The sequence below is a fragment of the Leptosomus discolor genome, chromosome 1, assembly GCF_034619465.1.
Source record: "Leptosomus discolor isolate bLepDis1 chromosome 1, bLepDis1.hap2, whole genome shotgun sequence".
In the NCBI taxonomy this organism is placed as follows: Eukaryota; Metazoa; Chordata; class Aves; order Leptosomiformes; family Leptosomidae; genus Leptosomus; species Leptosomus discolor.
Window position 1 is genome coordinate 181,468,612 of NC_141391.1, and position 19,120 is coordinate 181,487,731.

The 19,120-nt window shown below is 44.5% G+C and overlaps 1 protein-coding gene across 4 annotated transcripts in view; it reads right to left on the reverse strand.

The window, feature by feature from the left end:
- Positions 1-19,120, reverse strand: part of TBC1D30 (TBC1 domain family member 30) — a 60,463-nt gene that overhangs the window by 25,066 nt on the left and 16,277 nt on the right. For 2 of the 4 annotated variants that reach the window (XM_086472196.1, XM_086472188.1), the window contains exons 1-3: positions 8,907-9,078; positions 2,906-2,967; positions 2,461-2,526 (exon numbers count right to left, since the gene is read on the reverse strand). In XM_086472196.1, the coding sequence (XP_086328322.1) occupies positions 2,461-2,526; positions 2,906-2,967; positions 8,907-9,078 (300 nt within the window). Of the gene's footprint in view, positions 1-2,460; positions 2,527-2,905; positions 2,968-8,906; positions 9,079-19,120 lie in introns of those variants that run through there. The other 2 variants (XM_086472182.1, XM_086472174.1) reach the window with 1 other exon arrangement.

Genomic DNA, 19,120 nt, shown 5'->3' on the forward strand with positions numbered 1-19,120 from the left:
TAACAACAATGAGTAACAATAAAGGATCTTTCTCTTCAGGAAACTGAAAGAAATCATGAAAGCAAATGGGTTGAGTTTTTTTATCAGCCATTAACTCAAGTGAGGAAAGCAACCTAGACACTTCCCACAGATTTAAACACTTAGATAGTTGCATGATGAAGGAATTTATAGACAGCTCCCAGAATCTCATGTTTTCTGCATTTAAATATCCCTTCCCACACACTTTTGCAAAGCCACCCATGCAGAAGAATGCTGCTGTTCTGCCTCCCAGCAGCCTTTGGCACTGCTGACAACCTACTGGTGTGGTCTGACTGGATTCTTTATCTCTGCCAGCCCCAGAAAACAAATGTCACATGCCACAGCAATAATGCAGATGTCACCCTGCTCCTTCTGCTGCCAGCAAAGGACACAATCAGCATGCTGCCAATACAAAATGCTTCCTTTATTTTGGTATCAATCTTAAAATCATTGGGAAACCACGGAATGGCAGTGAAAAGACAACATCCCTTTTCTTAGTGCTACTTCTTTGATTAGCATCACGTGGTCATGTGTGAGCAAACACAGAGATGGGCAGAATGTGAAGGAAAAAACAGATCTAAGTTGGATGACGTGGCAGAGCATATCCTCAGCAAGTCTACACAAAACTGGTAGGAGTGGCTGGTAAGCCCAAGGGCACTTTGATAGGCTGGAGAAATGGGCTGAAAAGAACCTCATGAAGTTCAGCAAGGAGAAGTGCACAAAGTCCTGCACCTGGGGAGGAACAACCCCAGGCACCAGTATGTGCTGCGGACCACCCAGGTGGAAAGCAGCTTTGCAGAGAAGGAGCTGGGGGTCCTGGTGGACACCAAGTTGACCACAGGGCAGCAATGTGCCCTTGTGGCAAAGGCAGCCAACAGCCTCCTGGGGTGCATTGGGCAGGGCACTGCCAGCAGGTCAAGGGGTGTGATTCTTCCCCTGTGCTCAGCCCTGGTGAGACACACCTGGAGTGCTGGGTCCAGTCCTGGGCTCCCCAGTGCAAGAGAGATACAGAGCTACTGGAGAGAGTAGAGTCCAGCAAGGGGGCATTAAGAGGCTTAAGGGACTGGAGCATCTCTCCCATAAGGAAAGGCCGAGAGAGCTGGGACCATTCAACCTGGAGAAGAGATGGCTCATGGGGGATCTTAGCGATTTATATAAATACCTGAAGGAAGGGTACAAAAAGGACGGAGCCAGGCTCTTCTCAGTGGTGCCCAGTGACAGGACCAGAGACAATGGGTACAAACTGGTTCTGTCCAAACATCAGGAAACACTCTTTTACTGTGAGGTTGACAGAGCACTGGCACAGGTTGCTCAGAAAGGAGTCTCTTTCCCTGGAGATACTCAAAAGCTATCTGGACACAGCCTTGGGCAACCTGATCCTGGTGATCCTGCTGGGGCAGGTGGGTTGGACCAGATGACCTCCAGAGGTCCTTCCAACCTCAACCATTCTGTGATTCTATGACCTCTGCCACTCATGCACCACAGAAAAGTGTCTGGAGACACTTACTGGAGTGGATAAAGAACATCTCAGGAAAGAAAAAAAGGCTGTTACATGGACATAATGATTCAATGGAGTTGTAGATTAAAAATAAAATCATAACAGTGTGAGGAAAACAATGCCACTGTAAGTCTTCCATTTCCTTCCCTCCTGATTTGTAAAGAGAAACACTTTGGTTTGGAAAGACAGCAAAAAGAAAACACGAAAAAGAAATTAAACTGACGCATCAAAAATATATGGAACTACATATATGTTATAAAGCTTTAAAAATATTCTTTTTATTAAGACTGCATTTTTAAAGCTGAGACTGTGTGACTCATTTTATAGAAAAGATGAATAGACATGCCTTTTTCTAGGCTAGGGAATTTCAAACATTGCTGAAGAAAGCAATAACGTAAGTTTAGCAAAATCCCACTGGACTCGTTCCTACAACACTAACTCAGTGCAATTTCCCATTGATGGCACACTCTACCGTTCTACATCACTCCTGACTCTGAAATTCCCTAATTTAGACAATCTGCCTTTCCCCCCTCAAATGATTCTATAAGCATTCATGTCAGCGCTAGCATCTATCAGCTTCACCTTCATAAGTATGACAGCCTACACTGGAGATTTGCTCTCCTTTCAGTTGATCTTCAGCTCCAGGGGCAGCTTCACCAATGCAATTCCTTGAGACTGACAGAATGATGCAGTAACATCTGCACCAGAATAAGTTACCTAAGCCTCAAGCAGAAAGAGCCCGACTATTGAAAATACCATCTTTACCTGTCTCCTCAGTCTCTCCACCTATCCTGGGAGGTTATCACTGAAGAATGTAAACTAGGAAAAATCTCCAGTACAACTTAAACTTAAAACTTTTGAATATTTGTTAAAAACCACTGTCATTCACCTCTCCTAAGAAACCCACAGGCAGTACGTTCCGCAAAGCCTACACCTCTACCTACCTTTCTCCGCCACTCTTTCGGTATGCCTGTCGGCAATCTGGCCACTGCTTTGAGCGCATCATGCCACTAAAAGCAAAAGCATCCAAAAATGTATGAAATCAACCATTAGTTTAACGCAACAGTATAGACACGCAGACATGCACATTCATTTCATTTTACGGCACACATTTCAGAGTTTAACTGCTTAATCCACACATAGGGAAAATACAGATTAATTAATGATATAACAAAAATAAAGTATTCTAGGACACAAAGACTTATGAGATATCTGAGTAAACAATCAAAGCCGATTGCATTTTCCATGTACTAATGGAACAGCTCTTGATGCAATTGCAAGTAATATGCTGACATTATGATGACAGATGAACTTTTGAACTAGAGCAAGTACCTTGATTGAAGATAACCCCGTCCTTCATAAACTCAAGAGAAAAAGGAATCAAATTACCTGCTGAAAACCATTTTGACCTAAAGACGGTTCAAGAGTGAATTTCAATTTTGTATCAACCCCTAGAAACAAAAAGGAAATAAATAATCAGAGTCATTATTTTAATTTAGCTCAAAAGGGGGGGGGGGGGGGGGGGGGGGGAAGACCCAAACCGCAACTGAAATAAGAACACAAGATTTCAGCTACATGTTTCAACAACTACATTTCAACCTGCTTCCGTGAATTCTTGCCTTCACAGCGGATTCAAGGCAAATGTTAAGTACACGGGCAAAACGTTTTTATAATGCAGTAATGCCCTCTTTAATAATGTAGTATGGCACATCCCATTTCACTAAAAATCACGTAGTTCACTGTTCTACAAACTATAATTGTATGCTGCAAACTACCACATGCATCCACAGGAAAAAATATACACAGTTTCTTTCCATTTATTTCTAAGTTTGGGGTGCCAAAATTATTTTATTGCTCAGAATATCAATTTTTCAACAGTTCCTCAGAACAAAGCACATTTGGTCAGCATCCTCATTGAGGCTCAGATTTTACGTCGGCCAGATGAGCGAATTATTTTAGTCGCTATAAGGCACGCCTGCTGACAGTCTATAAAAGACACTACTGCACACAACGCGAGGAGCTCGAGTTTGGCTCCCACTGGTGCCGACTGCGGCACCGGAGTGTGCCACACCGGGGAGCACAGCGGCACCGCCCGCCGCCCCGCCCCGCCCCGCCCCCCCGGCGGCGCGCACGGGCCCCCGGGCCCGCCGGAGCCGCTGTCCAGAGCTCCGGTGCTGAACGAGGCCTCCCGTCCCGCCCCGCCCCGCCCCGCCCCCCCCCCCTCCTCCAAGGCTTCAGGCACAACCAACCAAGCCTGCCTTTGTTTTTCCTCCTGAATTTAAACACGAGGTATTGCTCCATATTTAAAATTATGTTATGGATAGCTTCTTGTCTTTTTAGAATATCAAGCCAAGCATCTTTAACGTATCTATATATTAAAAAAAAAAACCCACAGATTTTAATCCTGCAAAGTTTTAAGTACATAAAATCCATTCTAATCAACTCACCAGTAATACTCAGCGCTTTGGAGGACTAAGCCTGAGCGTCTGACAGAAACCCAGACTGTAGTGGCATTTGCTAGTTATGGAATGTAAAACCGCCTCTCAGCACTTGCATACGAAAGTAGTGATAAGTAAGTGAAAAGCCTTACTGCCTGATAAAAATATATTTAAAGACAAAACCTTCTACTTCAAGGCTTTTTTTTGGGGGGGGGGGGGCGGGGAGAGAAAGAAAGAAAATTCACACAAAACCCAGTATTGTTTAGAATTTTAGCATTTTAGAATTGCATCACTGAGACCTGGGGATTGGTTTTCTGATCCATTTCCCTGCTTCACATTTAAAAGACATGCTTGTCAGATCCAGAAAAATAAAAGCTTCAAACTGTAATAGAAACATTTTGAAAAACATTAAAGGATTAACAGTTATTCCTGCAAGTAACTGTTCATTAGTATTCTCCCCCATAACTCCACAGCACTCAGCAGGGACTCCTAATACATAAATCTCTTCATAATAATTCAAGGCAATGTAACAATGCCAGTAACCTACTAAGATGAAATTGTATCACGCTTGCTGTAAATGTGAAAAACGGAGTCTCATTCCCAAGCAATCTAGTGGCAAGTACTGGAAAACCCTAATGCATACAAAAAGATACCACGACCAAGAACTCCTTTTGTTGAGGTAACAGATGTTGACATGGTATTCAACACCGCCTGGGAGCAAAGAAGCAATGGTCTTCCGAAATAATCATGTATTCATTTCCAAATCAGCAGTCAAATATTAATCACTTGACAGTTTTTCTAAGACTTAAAGATCCCAGTAACCGCTTCTCTCTTTCTCTTACAAGCTTCCTAAGAAAGATGCAAGCAGAGACAGCCAAATTTGTGAAAGATAAAGCACAATAAGACGTAACCTCAGAGTAAGGCAAAATCTATCAATTCCATGAGCATCATGACCAGGAGCTCATAGCTCTCTCTCTTCATTAAAAGAGACCAAAACAAAACCCTTGAACCTCCATCTACAAAAGTTTATTAAATCGTGGCAGACAATTAACACGGGTGTGAAAATTACTAGAAATTAGAATAGCATCATGTGGTAACAGCAGCTCTCTTCAGTATGGCGAGGAACCTCTCGGTCAGGCCATGCATTATAACCGCCTGTAGAAGCCATGGAGTCTGTTTCCCCTTATTTGTTCCCAGTTAGAAATATTCCCAAAAAATCAAATTATGTGATTGTTTTGTGACAGTGGAGAGGAAGAGCCATGGGGAACGAACCACAGACCATACAGGAACGGTTCCTCATTCCTAGCCATTTTAAAGAATTTACATTTCCTAAACCCAAAAAAATTTACAACCTTGTTCAAGAAAAACACAGTAAGAAAGAAAAAGCAAACAAACAAAAAACCCAAACCAAACAAAAAAAATAAACAAACAAACAAACAAACAAAACCCAAAGCCAGCTGCAGCACTAACAGTACAGACAGAGCAAGGAAATGCTATACCCTGCCCAGGAACTTTCCGGGGCATCTGCAGGAAGGCAGCCAGCAAGCTGGGAGCAGCATCTCATTGCCTGTTACTTACTTCTGGCACAAGAGCCATCTTGCTATGTGCAGTTCCTGCACTCTTCACTGAATTTGTCCTTGGATTTTAGAACTTCAAGGAAATTCACGCCTATCCCTATTCCAACATTTCTTGGCTTCCCGAAGCTTCCTACCTCCATCGTTCCCCTTCTCCTGACAAATCTCCCACCCCTGAACATACTATTTTTTTCCCCCCATTCAGTTCTACCATTTTCATCCTGTCCACTCTTGCTTGGATCATCACAAGCCTTTCCCCAGGGCCTTCTTCCACATACAGTGTTTTCTCCCTTACGCTTCCACCATCTGCTACATCTTACCAGCAACTCCCTTTAATTCGGCATTCAGCTGTCTTCTCCCTCCAAAACCAGCTTAGATTTACTGACAGCTTCTTCCCCTCTCAGTACCTCACATGCAGCCAACCCTACAACAGACCTTCTGCCCCCATTTTCACTCTTTTTCTCAATCCTCCATCTCTGGGCCATGTTCCTCTCCATTACATAAACACATGCTCTTTGCAGAAAAGACCCTTGGGACCTTATGGGAACTTTTCTTCCCAGCTCCTCTGCGTGGACAGCCTGGCAGAAGTGCACCATATATGCAGCAATAGTTCCTGCTCTCGGGGACTGTATGCACTGTCACTACAACTCAGCCCTTTTACATCAAGCCAGCCAGGCTATAGTGTCATTTGACATACTAAATATCTCCTCCAGTTCGTACACCTTCTACTGATGCTTCGTACCTAAAAAGCGTATTAACCCACGTCAGCAGGAATGCGTTGGGAACACATATGAATTACCAACTCCACAAATACAAGCACGCACAAAGGTATGTGTGTTTGGCACCAGCCAAATTTCTGAAGGGTAGGGGAATGCCAAAATAAGGCCTGTTCATGCCCTTGCAACCAGGTCACCAGGAACCACTGCAGAAAAGCTATTTAAAAAAGAAAAAATAAAAAAGAAAAAGAAAGCTAAACACCCACAAAACCCAGTTAGCTTTTCCATGTAAAATACACAACAACTCCTGACAAGAGGGAAGATTATGCCCCTAGGATTCCCAAACCCTAGCAGCCTTCCACTGCATGACCAAAATGTAGCACAGGACCACATAAAGAGCCACAAGAGGGGAGAAAAATGTTGAGGTCAGCCACGCACCTGAGTGAAGGAATCAAATCCCCACTCCTCAGCAACATTAAACAAAAGGATGGAGCAAAGTCTGGGATTTTTTCAGAAATACGAAGCCAGAAAAAGCATAGGAAGATTATCTGCTCTGATTTACGTATGTGAGCTATAAAGCCACTGCTTCAGACTTTGAGAGCACATCACTGTAGGTTCTTGGCTGTACTGAAAAGCAGCTGTTGAAACCTCTCCCATGAAAGGCCAATAAATATTTTATCGAAAACAAATGAGGAAAAAGGCCTAAAGCAGCTTTGTGTGCAGTGGGAGCCCAAACTCGGGGAAAAAAAGCAGCAACAAACTACCACCTTGTTGTTGTTTGTTGTTTCAGGAAGTTTCTTAGCCTTGCCTTGTAATTTATCTCTAAATTTAGGTATTCATCTGCCAAAAGAGAAATAGAAGTAACATTCTGAGTAACTCTGCATGAAATCACTTTTGTCAGGAGCCAGAGCTCACTGGGATCTATCAAAGCCCATCTAAGACCTGCAGTCTACAGGAACTTCTCAATACAGATAGACAGCTGACACAGACACTAAGAAAATCTGAAGCAAACTTCATCCAGCTTATTTTTAAGGGCTCCTTAGGTGCCCCATCTCCACCACTCTACGAAAGTATACATCCTGAGTGTCGTTATTGTATTTACTTACATATGAACAATATGGAAACCCCAATCCAGTGGGATTTCCTAGCTTTAAGACTATGGCATTTGTGGTCACGCCTCCGATCATCTCCCCTGGTCTTTGTGACAGTCTAAGTAAAAGAATGTAATAATCCAGATAACATCATTACCTGGGATATTAGAAGACTACTGTAGGAGGACTACAAGTAGGAAATCTCCTTGATAACAGCAACCCCATAAACCCATATCAGAATACATCTGAGACCTTAGTAATAATAGCATCTGAAACTCATCTCAAACACTGAAGCAGTCGGCATTGGGTGCTCCACGCACACACATCTAGTACAATGGGAAACAGAATCTTACGTATTTCTATCCACTGCTCTATGTTTCAGTAGACCTCAGGCTTGCATGTTTTGTTAATGCCTAGGATTAGGCAACACCTCAGCTACAAGTGACAGCTCTAACATTGTAAATTGAATTTAAATTTCCAATACTTCATAAAAAAATAAAATGGTCCCAAATTCTGATGGCAGGCAACTAGAATCTAGCATTCAGCAATGATCACTCCATCACTGCTTCTACCGAGAGCCCGCCTCCCTGGAGCAAACACACGTTGTTGGCTGACCACCTGGTCCTTAGATTTTGGTACTGAAGCAGGATCCGGAAAAAAACAGCCGCAGAGCCGATGCTTTCCCTTCGGAAAGGTACGGCTGCGAATTTAGACAACACCCTACCGCAGACAAAGGCTGGGCGGGAGGAGGGGTCTCCAGCGAGCCAAGAGATTTAGCGGGAACGGTCCGGTGAGGCCGAGGGGAGACCGCGGAGCCCCGGCGGCTCGGCCATGCTGGCGGTGGCGGGGCGAGGCTGGCGGAAAGCAGCGGCGGGGCGGCCGCGGGGGGAGAGGAGAGGGGAGGGAGGGAGGCAGCCGGGACCGGGCACAGCCGGGCGGCACAAAAGCACTGCGAGGCGGCGGCGCCGGGCGGGAGGAGCGGGGGAAGGAGCCGGGAGAGCTGAAGAGTAGAGCCGGGATCTGCCGGGCGGGGAGAGGAGGAGCAGCCCCCCGAGGAAGGGGGCAGCGCGCTGCCGGCCCGCAGGGCCCGCGGACGCCTCTGGCCTCCGGCCTGTCCCCCGCCGGGGCTGCCTCGCACCCGCCGCCGGTGCCTCCGCCCGCTCCCCAGCCCGGGCGGGACCTCGCAGGCCCCCCGCCCCGGAGGCCGGCCCAGCCCGGGCGGGACCCCCCCCCGCTCCGTACATCCCGCCGCGCCTCAGGCCGCGACCACGGCGCCTCACGCAGGCCGGGCCCCGCCGAGGCTGCCCGCGCCGCAGCGACGAGGTGCGGCCATTTGCCTTGGGCCGGTGCCGGCCGCCGCCGACCCCGGGACGCAGCCCACCCCTACCCCCAGCCCCCGCCGCGCCTACCCGCGGCCCTCATCGCCCGCCGGCCGCGTCCGCCGAGCCGAGCCGCTCCCGCGGGAAGGCGGCGGCGGGGGCCGGGGCCGCGGCTGCTCCCCCCGTCCCCGCTTAAGCCGCTTACGGGATTGCAGCCGCCGCCTCGCCGCCCAGCCGGGAGGAGCGGGTTACCTGGCTCCAAGGTGCAGAGGAGGCGCGGCGCCGTCCGGGAGATGCAGCTGCGCTTCTTGAGGACGTTGCTGAGGATAGTGCCCACGCCGCCGCCGCCGCCGCCGCCCGAGCTCTGCCGCTTCAGGCATCGCCCCCCGCGCCGCAGCGAGCCCGTCAGCCTGTCCTGCCGCATGGCAGCCCCGGGCCGCCGCCCCGCCGGGCGCTCGCTGCCAGCCGTGCCCGAACGCCTGCCCTAGGGCGGCGGGGCGGGGGGCATGGCCGGGCGGGGGGTCCGGCCGGGCGGGGGGTCCGGCCGGGCTGGGCGGCTCTCCCGGCTAGCGGGGAGATCTCCGCAGTGCAGACAACGGAGTCGAAGTGCGGGAGAGAAGAGGGAGGACAAGGAGAGGAGAAAGAAGAAGAAAAAAAAAAAAAAAGGGGGGGGGGGAGAGAGAGAGAAAGAGGAAAAAAAAAAAAAAGGAGTTGCTCCCGCCCACAATCCTAGCATCACTGCCTGAATAAACCATCAGCCTCTCCTCTCCTCCTCCAGCACCACCTGGGATGCAGCAGGCGAAGGGGAGCAGCAGCTCCGGTTAGAAACAAGGGGAGCCCAGGCGGAGCCAGAGGGGGCTCAGCGGTGGCGCAGGGCCCCAGGACAGCTGCACAGCCCAGGCTGCACACACCAGTCACCCAGCGCTTGCCGTGCTCCACAGTCGCTTGGCGCCTGTAAGCCGCGGGCAATATCGAAATTTCTGCCGAAAATGAAACGAGCTAAACATCCACCAAAGAGATTCACAGAATCAATCAGGTTGGAAAAGACCTTTGAGATCATCGAGCCCAACCATCAGCCCTACTCTGCCAAGTACACCCCTACACCACTATCTCCAAGCACCACATCTAAACAACCTTTAAACACATCAAGGGATGGTGATCAACCACCTCCCTGGGCACCCCATTCCAACGCCTGACAACACTTTCAGTGAAAAGATTTTCCCTAATGTCTAGACTAAACCTGCCCTGGTGCAGCTTGAGTCCCTTCCCTCTTGTTCTATCATTAATCACCTGTGAGACGAGACCAGCACCTACCTCTCTACAATGCCCTCTCAGGGAGTTGTAGAGAGCAATAAGGTCTCCCCTCAGCCTCCTTTTCTTAAGGCTAAACAGCCCCAGTTCCCTCAGCTGCTCTTCATAAGACTTATTCTCTAGGCCCTTCACCAGCTTTGTTGCCCTTCTCTGCACTCTCTCCAGCACCTCAATGTCTTTCTCATCGTGAGGGGCCCAAAACCTGCACACAGTATTCGAGGTGTGGCCTCACCAATACAGAGTACAGGGGGATAATCACCTCCCTACCCCTGCTGGCCCCACTATTCCTAATACAAGCCAGGATACCATTGGCTTTTTTGGCCACCTGGGCACACTGCTGACTCATAATTCACCTGCTAATAACTCCTCACATAGGATTCTGTCCTACGGCTGGACAGACATAAATAGTCCAGTCCCGCTGCCCCTTTCAAAAAGCTGTCCTGGGAAGGAGTCCTGCAGGCACTACTGGACCATGGAGCAAGGGTAGAGCGATGGACATAACAGCACCTCAATGACAGGGCAGGCTGGGGCCAGGTCCTGCGGCCAGAGCTGCTCGGGGACAGTTCCAGCAGCAGCAAGAACAAGCAGGCTGCACAATTTCTGTGTGTCTAGCTCTCCAGCACAAAGACTTTAAACATCCTCAACTAAAATAACAGCCTTTTCTATGAATCTAAATTGCAACTGCACTTATTACTAATGTTGTGCCATGTACTAAATAGTTAAAAGAAGCTATTCAACAGCATTAGATTATTAGATAGATATCTATATAATATCTGTATCTAATATTAGATGCATTTGCCAGTGCTATTTGACCTAACAGCATCTGAAAAGGGTTTGATACAGAATTTCAAACTAGCGGTTTGACTGACAAGAAGGAAAAGTATTTTAAATTATGATAGCTTTTACGATCTAAACCACTCAGCATTTCTGTGGGAGAGCAGATTTATCACTCCACATTAGCTGGGCTCAAAGACCAAACTACCCAAACTCTGAATCTACCTGCCAACATCCATAGCTTTGAAGTGACAATTTGCTCCTTTATTAAAAAGTTTTCTCAGTCGCATTACAAACATAGGAGAAAAGTAGCAAGAGATAAGCAGCGAAGCCAATTATATAAAAGATACACAATATGAAACACAGAAGCAAGCCTTTTTTTTAAGATCACTTACAGCTATCTTTAGAAGTTACTGTTAAGTTTTCAGAGAAGCATGATTTTGACCATGCCTCTTTAAATATCTGTTTCGATTTTGGAGAAAAGTCACTACATTTGAGCTGCTAGATTGCACTCTGAATAGATAATTAAGTCTGTGTGTTGGTGGTTCTTTTTTTAACAAAGGTGACACTTCCCTGCTGATGTAGATGATGCAAATCACTTTATTTCAGTGCCAGCTGGAGATGATGATTTAGTCATTAAAGCATCAGATTTGAAATGAATTAATCTCCCTAGGTGTACAGATTGTAACAACAGAAGCATTTAAATACAGAAATAACTACGTAATCTCTCTAATATTATTCCCCTCTTCCTTGAGCACCAGACACAAATAGCACCACATCGTTCTTGGATCATTTCAAGACTGGCTAACCCAACACTACATGCCGTTGCCCAAAGTCTCAGGAGCCACAGCCAAAGCTTCAGGAACCGCTCATTATCCATACGGTGAGAATCAGTCACCCCACTAAACTGAACATAATTATATCTTAACTTCAATTTTTAAACAATTACAAATCAGCTCTAAGAAAGACATCCATATTTAACTGATGAGGACAACTAGCTCTCAAAGTGAGAATTCAGTGTCCTCATTACTGCTATTTCTCCTATTTGTCATCTTGTCACTCTATAAGAAAACTGGAAACAATCAGGACAATCATTCTTGACTTGGGACACAGCTACTTCCAAGGACCAGCATACCATTAATGAGCTTTCCCACATGCCAGCCAATTAACGCAACATTACTCCCAAGGGAAAAAAAAAAAAAAAAAAAAAAATCAAAAACGAACTTCAGGAGACAAAATGAAGAAGCCAAGACGTACTAACGGGTTTGATGACTCACTGGATCATTAGCACAAATGGATTTTAGAGACATGGATAAGCCTCCCATTAAGCATACATATACATAGCTTAAGAACAAGAGCCTAGCTTCTAGAAAAGTGGATGGCATTGGGTTTAACCACTAATCAGGCAGAGTCTCTAACTTGCCTGTGGCAAGACATGTTCTGCACCACTCCCTGGACTTGCAGACCTGCATGACACTGCATGTCAGCAGCTTGTATGAATTTCCCATATTCACCATTGTTAAGCTGTAGTCTCCAACAACAGGGAAGTTTCAGATAAATCACCATAATCCCAAGTTGGTGAAAATGCAATAAATTTGAACTCAAAGATGTTACCAGCCGTTGTGACTCTAGTTTGATCCACCAATGCAGAGAGGTCTGGCCATGTCCACAAGTCCTCACCAGCAATTACTGACAATCCCAGAAAAGATTTGGGGGGGAAAAAAAAAAAGAACCAACCAACCAAAAGAAAACCCCACCAAAGCATTTTGGCTAGCCCAGACATTTCAGCCCCAGATATTTTGTAATAATCAAGCTGAGACTTTACTTTTTTCCCCCTTGTAGTTCATTTATTCCCTCCCACACAACAGTCACTGTCTGAAAAACCTTACCTCCTCATTTGGTATCTCTTTGCAGTCTTGTCACCACCTGCTAACTGTGCCCTTCTATGGCCAGAACATACTTCATAAGAAATACTAGTTCACATGTTTAACTTCCTCAGTTGTTACAATTGGCCTTACGGTGATCGGTCCTACGATCACTGCCAGTTTTTGACACAGAGAAACCAACTCCATTTCCTTAAATCTTCCCATTCATCACCCCACTTCTCTTCTGTCTGCACTGGGATGATGAGGTGAAAGAGAGGCAGCTAGAAAGAGAGAATGAGCACAAGCAGATGGGGCAGTAGCAGGAACAGCAGCAGAAATGAGGCCACAGACAAGTCTTGCTTTTAAAGAAAAGGACATGTTTGTTTGCACAGAGCTTTAACTACCCAAACTCAATTACTGGAAGGCACAAGTTCTCTTGTTCTCTTCTGATGTGTGCAAAGCAGACTGAATGTAATCAAAAGATTAAAATCAGTAAGACATCTTCAGCTGGGTCACTGTGTTACATGAACTCTACATCCTCCCCTCCATTTTACAGAAAAGCGTGCAGACCTGTAATTCCAACTCGCATCACAACAACCTAGTAAAACAGTGAAAGTTTGGAGATAAAGTTTGTTTGCTACGTTTCTGGACACCTGTGTTAGCAAAAATGCTTAAAGCAACACATACCCATGAAAAAATACATTATAATAAATATATTGTATGATAATAGTGTTAATAAGTTTCACCCAAAAACTTTTTAGAAATTATGTTTAGGCAGCATTGCTACACCAGCTGCTGATGCAGCAAATATCAAAAAGAAACATATAACAATAAGATGAGAGGAAAAAATGTATTGCAACCGCAAGGCAAAACCTATTGTATTGACCACATCATAGGGCCATTGTCTGCTAAGCCCCAGAGTTCTGTATACTGCCTTTAAGAGCCCACAAAGTGTAACCAGAAAATGTAACCCCATTACCACTCAGCTTCAAATAGCTGCACAGAAGTTAGCATATCAAGAAATCTGTACCAACACATGTTCTGATGTGCATTCTAGTTCATCATGAGCTTCAAAAGAGAAAAGATTTCACTTTCAAATTGTGGTGTATAAGAGAAAACACATGGAATGAAATATGTCCGCTTTGGAAGGAAGAAAGGATAAGGCAGTTTGAGATTCTCCCAGGAGGCAAAACTATTTTAAATACATTTAGCCCATTAAACCATCTTCACCACTGGAGCAAAAAATTCCTATCCTACCCAGGTCTATATGTGTTCTATTATTAAACATCCTCTCTGCCAAAAGCAGCCCCACTTCCTTCTGCTTGATCTTAAAATCTGAAAACCAAACATGACCCACCTGGAGTTTCACACTCCTCCAGCGCACAAGATGGAGCCACCTCTGACAGTGTGAAGAGAGGCCTCTGGCTTGTTGGGTCTTTGACATGGAAGGGGCACAGGTGCTACAGTGATGCTATAGTGTGTGTCCTTGAACAGGAAAGCCTGCAAGGTGGCACAGCCCAGCACTCCTCCCACCTCAGCCTGCAAGTACAGCATCACCTCCTGCATTGCCAGTACTGCTCTACAGGTTCTGATACTGACTTGCTACCTAGACACCGCAGGCGAGCAGACACTCTGATCTACCAGCTAGCTCTAACTATTGCATGGACCACCAAGCAGAGCCTGTAGCACTGTTTTGCATATCCACAGCTGCACGAGCACATGAGGAGGGAGTCTATGGGTAAAAGCGGACAGATCTGTGTTATACGGAAGGAGAAACATGATTTTGGACTAAGATTCAGTTCTGCCACCAAGCTGGTCTCTCCTCTCAGACAAGTAATCTAGGGTTGTCTCTACTGGACAAGGGATGGTTCCAGAACCAATACAAAAATGAAGTTTTGCTACTGTATTTGTGCCTAGAGAAGGTTTATTTTGCACGCTTTCAACAAGTAGGGCTCAGGAAAATGGTGCAGCGTGTTGACACGATCTCATCAACACAGCATGAATATTTTAAACTTTTCCATTGCATTAGTCATCATCTGTACCACTTTGTACATAAATGTCACAAAAGAGGTCAGGACCTCACTGTGTCCCATACGAGATATCACAGATAAAAAGAGCAGAGCCAATCCTTGCCTACAAAGGTATCCAACACAAATATAAACTACACAATGGACAGGAAATAACATCTATGATTTTCAGAAACAGAGAGCCAAGACTTAAACTATTAGTCTCAGGAAGTGGGCAGCAGAGCTGAGAAACAAATCCAAACAAGCTCGATTCTAGTCCAATGCTTCCTCACCCTTTAGACTTCAGGTACATATTCTTCTTACTTATTTACCCTTTCAAAAACTGACAACGCAGTAAGTACTCTTTAGCAGAGCCTTCTCTTGCAGGAAGCCCTAAAATAATCCACTTGTTCTTGGAGGGTTTAAAACAAACGGAGGATCTGGGGAATTCTCTTATTGGAGCATGCTCTTTGGCCATGGGGCTTTTTTTATAGCTAAGATGTCTGAAAGAGAACATCGCCTACACATGGATTAGGCATATCTATTGAAGACTGATCTAGAGAACATCATTAAAATACCACTGCTTAGTGTAGCATGTATCTTTCCACAGGGAATTAATCTACAAGACTATGACTCCCGTAAGAAGCTCACAACTGTATATACACTACATGATCCTTCAGCTTATCACAATCAGGATTCAGCCAAGAGAAAACTCCACTCAAGATTCTTCATCATGTTCTTTAGTACTTTTTTTTGTCATTCTCCCTCTTCCCTCCCATACACACTATCCACTCCTGCCTTCTTTACTGCATATGTGCACACACCAGGACAGGACTGACGAGAAAAGAGAAAGTCCCTTCAATAGAACTAGGTCTCCTTGACCCCAGCATCACCTGCCCACAAATGTGTGTTGTAATTTATCTTCTGGGAGCAATGTACAGTTACACCTAGTAATTGTATTTACAAGTTGAATAATACTCATAAACATATTGCTTGTTGAAATTTTTAGCAGACAAAATACACCCTAAGAAGTATGCCAAGCTTTCCCAGCATCAGTGAAAATACTTGAAATATCATACATCTGTAATGAACGTATCTGTAAATCAGTTGTGAAAGCAGTTTCTAGCAGTTTGCAGCACAATGGGGTGGAGCTCTGATGATCAGTTTCCCATCTAGGGAGGCACCACATTTGTAGGCAGTGAATCAGTGCAGGTAAGGCTGACTGCAGTCCCTCAATTCATAGGGTGTTCTTAGAGTGGCACAAAATGCTTACGCAATCAGATCACAAAGGTGAGAATATGAAAGCCCTCAAAAGCATCACAAGTTGCTAAAACAGAAGTACAGACCTGCCTGTAACACCCCTATAACCTCTCTCCCTTTGTAAACACATAGCTATTTCCAGTGCCAGGGCTAAGGCCAGCAACAGCAGAACTGCACGTACCTGTCTCCCAAATCGATGCCAAAACCCATAAAGCACGAAGCCCTGTTTTCCTGAGTTCTTTAGGAAACCACTCAGCAGTAAGCTACAAGCTTTTCTGAAACCTGTCTCTACAACACAATCACATTGAAAGTTAGGAATACGTTAATATTCAAATGCTTTACGTCACAAATTATTAACTCTCCTATACCACCAACTCTCACCATCACACCATTAAAAAGAAGTATTCTGCAGCATCTGGAGTTTCTAGGTCAAACTGGTTTTGAGGATAGACGTATTAAATTTGCTGATAATTCAGCAACCCTGAGCACACAAGTTACAGCAACCAGTGCCAATGGGCTAGGTACAAAGGGTGGTGGCCTATTTCACTCCAGGCCCATCACTGTTCCCAGAGCTTAACAGGAGAGAATTGGAAGAATTCCTGAAAAGTAGAAACTGACTCATGTTTTTTTAAACATCATGCACCACAGATCAGAGACACCAGAAGAAAAAAAATCTACTCTGACATTACAAAACAGACATGATGCGGTAACCTTTATCTTAACATAGGGTTCGACGGCTGCACGGAAACAACAAGGCAGAGATTTAACTTGGAACCATCCATACGGGAAACAAAAAGGGGCTTAAATGTAATGTTGCTTGATCACAATACAGAGGTAAGTTAGTTCCCATTATTATGCCAGAAAAGAAGGCAAAAAACTTGCACAACTGAGTACGCCTGATATTCCATTAAAGCTATTTGTATTCACTGCAGCGCCCATAAATCCTAATTCTGGGCTGCAGCATTATTGCAGGAGGTGCTGTACAGCAAGAAACAGACTGCCTGCTTTAAAAGAGAGAAATAAGAGAAAAGAAAACACATTAGCATATGGAGGAGCACAGCAAGACAGCGAGATGATATTGGAAAGCATGCTGGACAGTAGTCCTAACACAAGAGCTGCTATTGTGTTTCTGTAGGCTTCATGGCAAAGATGAGTACCAAAGGACACACACAAAGACATAAGGTCAAAAAGCAGGCTGAGGCATTAGGTTTTAATCATCAAATTAAGTTCAACATCTAAACATCTACAAGGAAACACCAACATGGGGGGGAATTTGAAACGGTGCTTGTTTTAAAATATGTGTGGGATGGAGGTAGGAGGCATGAGTTAACCTTGAATACAGAGTAAGAAATTACAAGGATGTGACAACAGGGAAGAGTAGGTTGTGAAGAGCCTTGGATATTAAAGTAATGAGAGCAAGACATTGACTATATCTACAATAACAATATGGGAAGCATTGGGTCACCCAGCACTCATGTGAACACCTATGCACAAACACTAAAATGTAGGTGTGTTAGTTGCAAGCTGAAGTCCACTGCTATGTTTAATTCTTTGTACTTCTATTTTATTTTTTTTATTTTATATTACTTTGTAATATGTTGTCTTCCAAAAGGACAAGAATACTCCCCCAAAAAAAAAAAAAGTTTGCAGAAGCTTTCTCTGTCTCAAATGCTTCTAACAAACTCTTAATCAAAGAAAAATGACAGATAAGTAAGTGGATAGATCTTCTCATGTTGTGGAATTGGGTGGGAGGAGGGTGGAATTCAACAACAGCATCCAGGTTTCTTACTATTTTTTTCCAATTTGGTTCAGCCATACAAACTCTCAAATTATAATTGTTATTTGAGAAGCATAGTGATCTGTGTTGTCCTGATGAAGAAAATAAAAGAAATAGGGGAGGCAGGGAGTCAATTTATTTTACTTATCACCTCCATGTGCTGACTATAACAGTTAAGAAGTTACATTAAGCAGGTTGTTGCATCTCATGAGCAAGGTAAAAGGTATGTCATGCAAAGACTGATAAAGTAACAATTTATTTCAACTGCTGTAGTAACCAGTAACATAAAGTCTAGGGTTAACAACTGGAATAAAAGTCATAGCAATGCTTACATGCTCAATAAAATATAGAGAGAGGACCTTTTAAATTAAATACAAAGCAATGAATTGAGTGAGGTCTCAGATAGCAAATGCCTCTTTTTTTTTTGTCAGAAATTAACTGTCTCTACTGAAGCATAGAATAAAATATATTATTTTGGTAAGGAACATATTAAAAAAAATCATTAAAGAGGCCTACCTAAAAATATTGCTGAGAAGCATGATTATTAAAAAAAAAAAATCCAAAACACCCAACCCCCCCCCCAAAAAACCCATTTCCTAACCTCACCAAACAATATGAATAGCTTGGCCAATATTCACATCCCAGAATCCTGCTTACATGCTACATGGTCATTTTAAAAAAACAAATCACCAAGTCAGCAGAAAAACTAATTCAATATACAAAAAAAGAATTCTGGCAGGTATGATTTGTAGGCGTACTTAAGATAATATTTGCAGAAGTATTCAGGTCATAGCAGATTGCAGGCTCCCAGCTCTAAAACTATTCCTTTAGTAGAATCTGATTATTTGCTTAGCACCTAGCATAGAAACTGAAATTTACAGTGTGGATCTCTAGCTTCATTGGCCTGACTGCTATTTAAGAAACAGCAAGATTTTAATCCCTCCAATGTAAGTAAAGAGAACTAAACCACCCTATGTCCCCAAGACAGGATTTGTCCACAGACAGAACACCTTCAAAGATCTTAGATTAAAAAGTAATTGTCAAAGTTAGAAAAATGACTAACCACACAAAGCACCTTTGCTTTGGGCCAGGAAGCACTATGGGAACTGGACCATGCTTATACATAAAAGTTTTTATATGTTGTTCAGTACTTAGCTGCAGTAATGCTAAGGACATCCATCAAAGGCTAGGCTCATGCTGTGCAAGGCTTTCATTAGATATGTAGCAAAGAGTCAGGTTGTTCCTGCACTGCCCAAGGATGAGAGCGTCCTGCTTTCAGCATGCATCCTCCCTCTCACAGTACACACGGCCTCCACGGACAGAGCTCTGTTACACAGAAACAAAACCCTTTCTGGGGTTGGGGAGGGAAACGGGCTTCACTCGAAGAGAAACTCATATAAGCCCATAGAGCTCTTGGAACCACAAATCTTGATGAATCAATATGGAAATCCTCCACCACCACTCAAGTTCTTT